This window comes from Atractosteus spatula, chromosome 27 (assembly GCF_055471065.1).
Source record: "Atractosteus spatula isolate fAtrSpa1 chromosome 27, fAtrSpa1.hap1, whole genome shotgun sequence".
NCBI lineage: Eukaryota > Metazoa > Chordata > Actinopteri > Semionotiformes > Lepisosteidae > Atractosteus > Atractosteus spatula.
Genome location: NC_142732.1, coordinates 1,066,868 through 1,079,119, shown reverse-complemented (window position 1 = coordinate 1,079,119; position 12,252 = coordinate 1,066,868). Strand labels below are relative to the sequence as shown.

General features: G+C 45.7%; 1 protein-coding gene across 1 annotated transcript in view; it reads left to right on the top strand.

Annotated features, from left to right (window-relative positions):
- The first annotated feature begins 661 nt into the window (after positions 1–661).
- col26a1 (collagen, type XXVI, alpha 1) overlaps positions 662–12,252 on the top strand; it is a 38,625-nt gene continuing 27,034 nt past the window's right edge. Inside the window, exons 1-3 of the mRNA XM_088906610.1 lie at positions 662–1,224; positions 4,200–4,322; positions 5,826–5,923. Of these exons, the coding sequence (XP_088762736.1) occupies positions 1,070–1,224; positions 4,200–4,322; positions 5,826–5,923 (376 nt within the window). The 5' untranslated portion in view covers positions 662–1,069. The remainder of the gene's footprint in view (positions 1,225–4,199; positions 4,323–5,825; positions 5,924–12,252) is intronic.

Genomic DNA, 12,252 nt, shown 5'->3' with positions numbered 1-12,252 from the left:
CCATTAATTTATCCATCAGCAAATGATTTTTTAAAATATGCATGAAGAACAGATTGTTTAAAAGTTCTTAAAAGAGAAAATCAGTTTAATCATTATGGACAGGAACTTTTATTTATAAAACAGCATAGTGATATAATTGGTAACTCCGATATTAAGGAAAATGCCCTTTGTGACTACATGTACTTTTGCTTCTGATGGTTACTGGGGAAAAATGCACACCGATAAGTCACTAAATAATTATCAGATTTCCATTAGCCAAGAGTGTGCAACGGAAAATATAAAAACAATATCCTGTCCTTTTTTAAATTCTTCGTTCATCTAGATGTTCACAGATGTGACACAGTACAGAGATTTACAGACAAAATATTAACCCCCAAACAGCAGCACGGACAGCCAAGACTAAGAACAAGGGAATTGGAATGCAGTTCCGCGATAACCTGAAAGGATTTAATTTCGAATAAATCCTTCAGCGATTTAATCTCGCTGCAAACTTCGAAGCGTTCCGGACCCTATATCAGCAACTGCGCCTGGTTGATTTTCATCGACGAGCACTTTAGATTTAAAATAATAACGTTAAACAGGCACGTAGAAGTGGATATGTGTTTTTTTTAAACTCGAAAGATTACAAACCAGTTAATTTCCATCGTCTGCTGCTCCCCTCAGTCTCAAACTGGCCCTTGAAACAGCCGCTTACTGCAGCTTCTCCAAACTCCAGCGCGTCGTAGCGCACGCCGCCAGACACTTGAGACATTTAAATCCCTCCTAAAAGACTGGGGAACCAAGAGCCTCTCTGACACACAGGATTAGACAAAGAGGGAGAGGGAGAAAGCGAAACCGCAGGCTTATTTTTCATTAGAAAAATGCCTAACCCGTGAGCCAGGCTGTCTCACAGCGCATTGATGCCTCGCTGTTAATCGACTGCAACATCTTTACGCTTGCTCATGTAATTACACCGGATCGTGTCCAGTCCCGTCCTCCGCAGTTGTGCGAATTGGCAACACGTTCCGCGCATCCCAGCGCCGCGACTGCCGCTCAACCAGGAGGACAGCGCCGAGGGGGCACGGACGGGATGGCAGCGGTCCTGTATTCGCTGCTGTTGGGCAGCCTGCTGGTCGGCGTTTCCAGCAGCAGCGGGTTTGTGTACCAGTTTCCAGCGGTGTCCATCAAGCACCTCGGCGCGGAGCAGGAGGCGGGACCGCCGGCCAGCGCCAGAGCACATCGCAGGTAAGCAGGGCTCCTAGTCCCGCTGTGAGTGTTGCTGTGAGCCGAGAGAGCCTATTTCACCATTTCAGCTTTAGCGCTGCTCCCGTGGCGAATAAAACCCCGAATTTGTAGCCCGGAGTTGACTTTTCAAATGACTTGGTAGTATAACGCACTCTTCTGTGAGTATTGGGGTTCAGGTGCCCAGCCTGCGACCACGGGGAAATGAGAGGCAAACGGGAGCATGAAGTTAGAAATAGTTAGATTAACTCTGAAAGTGAAGTGAAACAGCAGAAACTGCGACGAGGTACCAGTACAAAAAACGATGGTTTTGTACCGACGGCTGTGTTCTCGAAAAAACGCAGCGAAACTTTCCCTTCTCTCTTCAATAAGCGCAGGTACATTTCTGTCGCGTTTCTAAATCAAACGTTGGGTAATGAAGTGCCTAATTCAAAACGGAAATAACTTCTTTTTTTTTTTCCTGCCGAGACGCTGAGGTGTTCATACGAACGGAGTACACCGAATAAAGAAAGGCGAAAATGAGTTTTACCGCGTTAAAGTCTAACGAGGTTTGATTTTTCCCAAACCCAGGTTAGACTACATTTAAACTCCGTTTTTCTAAACGTTTAAAAAAGGGAGTTTGTGTATTTTTGTGTGGCGTTCCCTTCTGCTCGTATAACCAGGGTTTCTGTCAAACACCAACCCCGGCGAGCGCTTAACACGAAACACGAGGCTGAGGCGCTGGGTCCGCTCCGAGAGTCCTCCATTCCGATCACCTGCTCAAAACAAAAACCCAACAAAAAACCTCTCGTTTTCGGTGTCTTGCACACTAACAGACTGCATCAGAAAATCGGAGCACTTCAGAGCTGCCGGCAACCCAACCGGCCGGCAGTGTGGTCGAATTAAATGTGGGTTTTCTGCGTAATAACACGGCGTGCTGTTGCAGTTCGCTTTTAGAAATACTTCTATCCCCTGACAATGTCATGGTGAAATATGGTAGTGCTTCTCATGTCTGTTTAGTTAAAATGTTAGAAAGGGTTTTGAAATAACTTTTTATCCTCGGGCATTTTCTCAGTTTAATTGTGCTATAGTCTGTCAGTTTGTTTCTAGACCAACCATTCTAAAGTTTTCCGTGATATACTCTGGTAAGTCAGCCCTTTTCCCTTTGGAAAACCAAGGTGTTGAGGCTGGATCCCTGGAATTCTTCAAGAAACAACTTGATGAGATCCTTTGAGCGATATGTTACTGCAAATTAAATGAGTAAGATGGGCTTAATAGCTTTCTCTCATTTGTAACCCTTCTTGTGGTCTGTAGTTGTCACTTGAGCTCCTCTATGGATTCGAATGAAAAAGTGCTCAGAAAAAGAGCTCAGCCTTTGATCTGGACCCCACAAGCACAGGCTCAAGCCTTGGGTGGCTGCTAAGACCTGGGTTCCCTCACCCCTCGCAGGTGAACGCTCGGCGCACCAGCAGCTGTCCTGTGATGGCAACTGCAGCAGTGGGATCTCTGGGGTGCCAAGCGTCTGATGTTACTGAGACATCACAGCTGCAGGAGAAATGTTGGCAGCTGGCACCTCCAGCGCTAAATAGTTGGAGGAAGGAGTCTCTCCGACAGATCACAAGAGATGTCACCCCCAACAGCCGCACAAAAGACTTTTAGGTCTCTTTTAGCTGGGTGCTATGGACATCTATCTTCTGTGTTTTAAAAAGTATTGCAGTATATTGAATGGCTGAGGAAAGCGCTATGTCTACTGTATGTTACTTCCACACTTGAAGCACAATCCACTCTTAAAACTGGACTTCGGTGTCCTGTTTTAGTGCATTCGGTGGCAGATGGAATTGCTTTTGCATCTCTGGAGGCTTGGGTCGTTTGTGCAGGGAAAGTCGATCCAGCTTGAAGTGAAAATGGGATTAGGACTCTCTGGGAAAAACTGCATCTACTTATGAAAGAGGCCGTGCCTGCGTGCCCTGCCTGGAACTGAGCACAGGGCTCCTTCTCCCCACTGCTCACACTGCGGGGGGTAATTGAACACGGTTGTTGACGTCGTGCGGTGGAGACGAAGGAGAGCCGTGCACTTGCGCCGACCTGCACACAGCTAAAGACAGAGGTTGGACACGATGCCCAGCAGCGGCACGCCAGCGACACAGGGCACCACGTACAGTAGCCTCTCGAGGGTCCATGCACAATGTCCCACACTTGATCCCTTTTCCTTATCATAAGCATCTCATGAAACGTGGAATGTTTTGCACTGCAGCTCTTTAAACAGCCTCCTTTTTATTTTTCATCATGCCCATTAGTTTTCAAGACTCCTGACACTGCGCAGTTTTTTTATGGATGCCTCTTGATTCTGTTACTTTGCTGATTTTGTACGGTGACTTTACTGTGAATGCCCCTCGTACAAAGTGAGGTTCCAGAAGGATGAGGTATGTTATGACAGGTCATGACTCCTATGTAAAAAATACGTTTACACAGATGCTTGAGACAGCTGACTGCTTCTTAACTTTATCTGAAGGCAAGTGTTTGTTCTCCAACACTGTTATTATTTGTCGTACTGGGGGTAATGGGAGCCCACAGGTGAGAGGCTGCTGAGCAAAGCCTGTGCTGCACTGGTCCAGCCTCCCCTGGAATCCCTCGCCCCTGATTCCTCTGCTGGCGATAGTCATCAGCGGCAGCAAGCCCAGAGATCAACGCTCTGTGGCAAATAAGACAAGCGAGTCGCTAAATGGTAGAGAAGGACGCAGATGTTACAAATTACCCCTTGAAGGAATGTCCCGGCTGTGGGCTTGGGCCCCCTGAATAGCTGCTTGATCAGATTTATTAAACTAGATTAAAGTCTGAAAGATTCCTGATGCCGATAGAAAAAAAAAGAAACTTAAAGCTTACATAAGCATGGTTCATTTCTTGCGGTAAAGATCGGCATGGTCTGGTGTCGGGACTCTGCCACTGTGAGGAGAGAGCAGATCTGAGAGAATGTGCCCTCTTGTGGTTTCTCCCTGCAGGAACTGGTGTCCGTACACGGTGTCCAAGACTGTGTCATGCCAGGTGCACAACGGCACCGAGACGCTGGTGCAGAGGGTGTTCCAGAGCTGTCGCTGGCCCAGGCCCTGTCCCAACCTCGTGAGGTACAGCACCCGCCCCCACACCCCACTTCACAGTCAGCCCAGGGCTCTTTGTCCCTTCCCAAATCATGGCTGAGGTGATCAGTGCTGAGATACACAATGCTTGTGCATTCTACATCTGTTGTGCAGAATTGCTATTTTTCTTACGGCGTTGAAGGATATTAGTAAGCATTTTCTCTCACTGTCCCATTTTCTATTACTGTTTCATTCGAACAAAGTAAAAATGGCATGCAAAGAGGACACCTACACTCCTTGTGCTTCTGCCTGAGGTCCGTGTGGGATCCCTATATTTGACTTGGCATTAAAAACCCCCGACATCAAACAAAAGCCAACACAGGGATAAAAATACAGAGATGAGCGTTAATGAATATTAACAGTGCCCGTTTTACTTTACTTTCGGCCTCCGGGATAGGTGTGGTGGTGTCGGCCAATTGAAAATCATGCCCGAAGCCTGCACCAAGCAGACTTCAAAGCACTCTGCAGATCAACTGGCTTTCACTCCGCCACACTGATAACGGGATATCTCCTCGGGTTTGACAGCATAATTAAGCCCCTATTAAGGCAAGTTAAAGCAGTGTTTAGACTAGTCTTCATTACTGCTCTGAGTCCCTGCCAAACGGAGTCACACTACAGCGATAGTAAAGATACAGTAGTTATCATGGCTGTTCTGGGTGTTTTGTTGCCTTGTCTTTTTTAAGGTGTCCTTGAATTCAGGTGTCTGATCCTGGGGCTCCTGGAGGAGCCAGTGTGTCTGTAGCATAGCTCTTCACGACCTCAATCAGCTCATTGGCTTAATTGGACCAGCTCATTGGGGACAAGTGCTTTAAAGGGACCTAGACGTCAGGCCCCTCCAAGACTTCCAGGACTGGACAGCCTTGTCTTAAAGTATCCCACTACTTAATGTCTTCAGATTGCATTCACATGTGCTATGTCTTTGTAATGGAAGATACCACCTTTCAGTTATGTTGCGGAAATCCAGCTTGTGTTTGAATTCAGTTTTAAATTGCACTTCTTTCATTTGCTTTTCTACATATTATTTGTTGTTTTTTCTGCCTTAACGTCACACTGACCTGCTTGCAGATTTAGCCAGATCTGGTTTTTAGAAGGCTGAGCTGGATAGTTCTGGAAACTTTTTGGGGGAAAAATGAGAGTACAACACAGGCCTGAATTGTCGTTATGGCTAATGTACTTATCCTGCGCACTTCCTGGCACTCAGATTTGTGTATTTTTCAGAATCTGAGTAGATGACAGCTTCCTTTGAAATTAGCTTAACTGCCTAAAAATGCCTAAAAACAGGATACAGAATGGATAACAGGGAGTGCAATGATAAAACAATTATGGCAGAAATGATTGAAAACTAAGCAATGCTCTGCCTGGAAATAACCGTGCTGTAACTGGAGATGTACTGTAACACAGGCAGTGTGTTGAGAAGAGGAGACAGGACGGGCGTGCCTCTTGACACTGGCTGTGCCCTGGAGCTGATAGTGCCCTTTGCGTCAGTTACAGGACCCTTGTCAGGCCCACCTACAGGGTGGCATATCGGCAGGTGACGGCGCTGGAGTGGCGCTGCTGCCCGGGGTTCCTGGGAGATGACTGCAGTGAAGGTGAGTCCGACCCCCCCCCCCCCCCCCCCCCGGAATACAGCCTTTCTTCCTCTGAGGTCTTGTGTGGGCAAGGCGGCTGCTGAGCGGAGAGACACTCTCCCACCTTGGAGCACAAGATGGCTCCAATCAAGAAAAAAAAAACAGAGTAGGGAATTGATGTTCTGTGAAATTCTATTGAGACTTGTTGTGCTTTATCAACGCAGTGTTGCTCTGCTTTTCTGTGTGACCTAGGGCAGTAAACAGCGCCCAGAGACAAAACAACCAGGGAAGAGGTCACGACACCACATGTACTTTCACATCTGTACCTTGTGATATGTAGCTTCTTGGTTGTTTGATCAGAAGAAGAAGGTAGGAAGTTGTGCTGAAGTCCCTGACCTTTGCCCCCAGTGAAATATATTGACCTCTTTGTCTCTGTGCCCCATGCCATGCTCAAAGAGGCGAGGCCCACTTTACTGCCCTGCTGGAAGCAGGAGGTCCGGGCTCAGTCCTCGGGGACTGCCTTCCAGGGAAAGCTGTAGACAATGATGCACTGTCCTGCTTAGAAAGGGGCCAAAAATATGTCAAGCACAAGCTCTTCGGGCCCTTCTGCAGGCTCTCTGATCTTTAAGAGTCTTGCACTTCTAGTGAGGTGCTGAGAATCCCACTGCAGACAGGGCAGGTGGTCTGAGCCAGTCGGACACACAGGGACTGTGGTCTCTAGCCTCTGACAAGGGGAAGTGATGTAGATTCCACGTTTCAACCTCAGGCTCACATGACTGTTCCCCACTAGGACTTATTGTCCAATTTCACACTGCTTTAGATGAACTAACGCACAATCTTGTCTCTTCTGTGTGGATTATTTTAAATCTTCTTGAAGTCAATATTATATTGTTATTTCCAGATCGTACAAATCACAAGAAGAGAAGCCCTTGGAAATGGGCTTGGAAATGCAATGGCTCAGTAAGGGGACCATAAGATTCTGTGTTCATTGAGATTTTGTGTCAGGACAGGTTTTAAAACTCCACCTAAATTGAAAGATCTAAATATTTAAATTCAACTGTATGTCTTTTCTGAGATAAAAATCGGTGCAGAATGTTTTTTCCTTTTTAAGAAACGGGTAGATGAAGGTTTTGTATCACTTAGCTAATAAACTTCCAAATGAGCAAGATGGGCCTAATGGATTCATCTAGTTTGAATCCTCTTGTGCTCTACCTTGTTCAAAAACACCACTACTGGTTAGGTTATCCAGTGACCATTTGATGAGTATTACATAGTGAGCACAGGTGTTTAGTACTGATCAAAACTGTTTGCTTCAGTAAGTAGGTCTGTCTTTGGCTAGGACACAATTTCTAGGCTTTTATCTTAATGGTTTGTTTGCTTGTCAGATTGGACTGTACAGAGTAACAACATGACAAACTGTAGATGACAGCTAATAGAACTTATTTCTCATCTGATTGCTTATTGAGACAAACTGGCAGCAATTCAGAGACTTTTTTTAATGGTGTCTGCAGTGTGGCTGTGTTGACTGTTAGGAGGTCTCTTATCCCGAGTCCTGAATGTCCCTTCATTTCATGTTGTTTGGTTGTAAGAAATAAACCCACGACCCAGAGCTGGCTCATGTTGAGGTTGTGGTGGCTGTGAAATCTTTGGCCCACTTTTGGCCACTGCAACATCTGGGTTCGTGATGCAGTTCCTTTAGAAAGCAGGATTATAATCCCCCCCCTGAAATGCACACACTCCCTTCCCCACTGCACTGTGGGCTCTTACAGACAGAGTCTTGTGCGCTGGGCGCCTGGAGCCGAGTTCCTCCCAGCACTTGAATAAACAAGTCCAGTCCGAGTCAAGCCTCTCTGCTCTGACCCTCCTCCCCACAGCCCCTGTTGTTGTGCCCTGGGCTTGTTTTGGATTTCAGGGGAAACAGAGGTCATCAGTTCCAGCTGTTGTTAATACCTGACTCCCCCCTCCCTTACCCCCCCAGCTCGAGCTCCCTCTCTCCCTCATCTCAGCTGCTGGGGCCCGCGCAGTCCTCCAGCAGCTGGAAAAGAGAACAGGCAGATTCTGCACTTCAAACATTTGGGCGTTTCGGTCAGTTCGATCACCAGTTTCCAGTTGTCATCGGGCCTGGACGCTGTAAAACCACTGCTATTTTCAGGTTGGCAAAGCCTGACTTTAGTTGTTTTAACATTGCTCAGTTTGTGCCAGAATCTCAAGTTTGTGCAGTAAAGTTTACCTCAATGTTTTCCAACTATGGTCTTCTGTGACTATTTTCTGATTTGTGCTCCAGCCAATTTCTTAAACTATTCAGAGATAGCCTCTGTGTTTGTGCATTTCGCAGCTCTTAAAATGTTATATGTATTGTGTAACTGTATCAATCAATAATCAGCTTCCGAACTTCAGAAATTCACTGAATCAAATTTATGGCCTAACTGGACATCTGCGGAAATGTTGCTTATTGGGGGGATGTTTGATACAGTACATAGTCATTCCCACCACATCTGTTCATCATTAACTGATCACCTATTAATAGCTCTTTTGTATTATTTTAATTTATAGCATTAATTTGCATAATTTATAGCATTAATCTGAGGAAAAAAAGGGGTTAGCAAGTTGAAAAGAGACTATTCCAAGTTTTGTAAACTGAAGCTTGAAGTTGGGCGTTTTATGAAACTTGGGACTGAAACAAGTAAATTAAAATTCTTAACAAGCAAGCAGATCAATCCTGTCATCAACTAGTCCCGGTGATGTAGAGCTCAGAAGCACTGAAAACGGGCAGAGACAGGGGTCACCCTGGCCCAGGGCTGGCAACCACTGGGTAGAAACATCATTGCTCAAGGAGCTCTAGTGCCAAAAAACCTGTGACCACGAGAGGAGTACGTTGAGAGGATGAGAGTTTGTTCAGAGTATGTTAGCATGTCAGAAGATGTTCTGCTTCTCTCATTCCTTTTCAAGCACTACTGTACCGGGAGTCACTGCTACAGAAACAGGTCCTGCAATAATTGGCGATTGCAAACTGGATGAGTATATGATAAGAAGAGAATACCCTGACTGCTTCTACCCAACCCAGCCCCAGCAGGTATCTGCCAGTTGTGGACCATGACCTGCTGGCATTCCAGGCCCAGTCAGTTAATGATATGAACTGGAACTGAACCAGCATCATCAGTACTCAACATCTGCTCTTAACTGCTGGAGCCTCCAGCAAGCCAGAGACCTTTTGCCCAGCCAGTGTAGTTTAGGATCCCTTTGCCAGCTAAAATTTAAATCCAACCCAGACAGATTCTATGACTTGTTTTCATAAACAAGTCGAGAGACTTGAAGCAAGGTCCCGGGGGGAATTCTGGGATGGCAGAAACCATTGCATTGATGTGGTCTGCTGTCTCAGGAAACGCTCCTTTTATACTGCAGTGACTTTGTTTCTGAAGAAAGAAATCAGATCATCTTGGAATGAGAAGTTTGCCTTCCCCCATGTTTGAAACGACGCAGACGACGCATCATCAACCGTGATGTATTAACTGAGACCAGTAAATGGTTAGTCTTTTATTCAGGCTAGTTCCTTTGCTTTTCATCAAGCTTTTATTCCCAATTCAACATTTTACCCCCCCCTGGGTGATCAATAACGGATCAAACTCTGGGCCCCTCTGGGAGAAGATGGTCTGAGTTGAGCCATTCTGGTTTGGCTTTTGCAGCTCACAGACGTGCTCTCTGAAGGAGGCAGCTGGCAGCTTACAAGACATTCCTCACCCGCCCCCTGTCCGCACCTTCGCAATCAAAGAGGGGATAAAAATTGTGTTAAGACACTCTCATTTCAAATACGCCTTTAAGTACATAAACAGTACACAATGACCTTGTGCTTTTGTAAACCACTAGCTTTCAAGTCAGCATATTGTGAACACATGTTGTGCAAAAATCAGCGTCTTTGCAGTTGGGGAAACCACAAGACGGACAAAATCCAAAGAGCTCAGTTTAGCACAAGGGGCAACCAGAGCTAGACGTCTCCTGGCTGGCTCTCGTCAGTCCTGCAGATTAACGTGGAGCAGTGGGGGTGTAAAGACTGATGCTTCAGGTCAGGGAGTGTTTACTGCCTGATGCTTTTCCAATGAGTTTACCAGCATCGCAGCTCTCTTCGTGTTTGAGCGCACTTGGGAGTGCGAAGGACACCGACTCTCCAAGGCGATTTCATCTTCACATTTACTTTCAGGAACTGTGTGAGATTCATTTTAGAGTTCAGTTTTGTTCAGCTTCAGCCAGAGACACTTTTACATCTAGGGTTGGCTTCTAGCTGCTGCAGTTCTTATTTACTTTCAATGTTAATTGTTTCTGGGTTTTTTTAATTTACACAGGCTGTGCAAGATAGTTCCAAGTCTCCACCAGGCCATGAACCTCATTCACGATGACTGACCTTTCAAGCTGAGTTTAAGGAAACCGTGTCATTAAAAAGGCTTGAGAAAGGGGGTGGGGTTTTGGAAAATTAATCAATGTGTTTGTGGTAGCTATTATAAATTACTACCTTTCTCAAAATAAGTCAAAAAGACAAACTTGAAAGTGTAGTAAAATGGTAGTAAAATTGAGATTTTTTAGTTTGTTCATGCTTTTTTTCCAACCAACTTTGTTGCCCCTTATTCCCTTTTGTATGCATGGTTGCATTATTATACCCTAAATATAATAATTATATTATGCCCATTATTATACCCAAATTATCTTCAGGGAAGATCTACCTGTGTGTTTAACAATGTAAAAGCACTGTGATAGCTTGTCCAGAGAAATTTGCCTCCTTGGCCTTGTCAACATGGTTTTGTGAGGCCAATTTGTTTCCATAAACATGGAGCTATTTCAGTCTCTTGTGTTTTTTCTTTGCTATTGAATTTTCAATCTTTGCTGTAAATACAGATGCTCAGTAATTTCCTCAGAAGAGTTAGTTCTCCCAGCTAGGGACTGAAGTGTATGTGAGCTTGGGGGAAGCTCGGTCTCTGTGAATGTAACAAGTTGTGAGGTGTTTTGATTGACAGCAGATGGGCAGAGTTAGTAGACTTTCTCGGGGACTAGCTGGGGTAACCCTGCAAGATCTCCGGCTGTCTGGAATGTGTTTTGTTAATAGGTGCAATAGAATAGAAACCAGGGCAACATCCCCAAGCATGGGAGTGGGAAGACTTAACCCTTGAAGGGATCTTGCAAAGCCCGCACATGAGCACATCTGAGATCTTAGGTTCTGAAACAAATCCTGGCCACGGGGCTAACAGTCAGCTGTCTGAGCGCTTCGCTCAAGAGCTTTCAGTGGAATCATCAAGGATCAGACTGGGAGAGTGGGTGGGATCTACGAGTGACACTGCCGGAGATCCGACCAGGCTTGTGGCAGGGATATACCAATGACAGTACCTGGGATCTGACCTGGATAGTTCCAGGTATCTGGCTAGGCTTCTGGCAGGGATGTGGCTGGGACAGTGGCTTGGATCAGTCCAGGACATACTGTAGATAGGGACATGGCTGGAACAGTGCACCACAACAGAAGGGAGCTGGCATCTGAGGGTGACCTATGTGTGCTTTTCATGATTGTGTCGGCTTGCTATCACTTAAATAGAGAAGCCCAGGTCCCAGCACACTGGATCATATCCCTTTTGTTAGTTTCCTAACACAGTTTCTCTTTTAGACATGCTCTGTCTGCTCCCTTTCCATACCATGTTCTTCTCTTAGTAAGGGTATCTGGTGTGTCGGTGTGAGTGAGTGGGTGATGAGGGGAGACAGCACCCCAAGTTGTGTTTTCGGACAGTCTGCAGGGCTGCAGACACTTATCTCTGCATTTGTTCCAGTATGTAGACAGGCTGAACCCCTCTGGGACACGGTGCTAGCTTTCTCAGAGGTACCCCGTCACACAGATGGTGGTTTTGGATTTCGGGATAAATTTACAAGTATTGCAGGGGGAGATGTGTGCGTGGGGAGGGGGCTGCGTTCTGAGAACAGGGCTGCTTGAATCTGTTTTGATTTGGTTTGTTTCACATCTTCCTCAAGGGAATCGCCACAGCATTTTGACATTTCCCAGGGAGCCTGCCGTCATACGTAGATGCATGTTTTTAAATACATAAGGCTATATTGCCCTGGATTTTGGCATAAGAGGAGGCATGGCTAGCCACAGTGCTTTCTGCATGATGATAAATTATTAATAATCTTTTCTAGATCTATTAGTTTGTTTCCCAAGGAAGAAAATAAAAGTTACACCTTGTGAAATGCACAAATTCGTGTAGAAGAATCCTGTGCAGCACTGATATGCTTCCCAGTGCTATTTAATCTTTTTCCATTAAAAAAAACCCAGAAAAGGCCTGCTTTCTGCAGTCACCATTTAGTAAGGCAGTTCCAGCAAA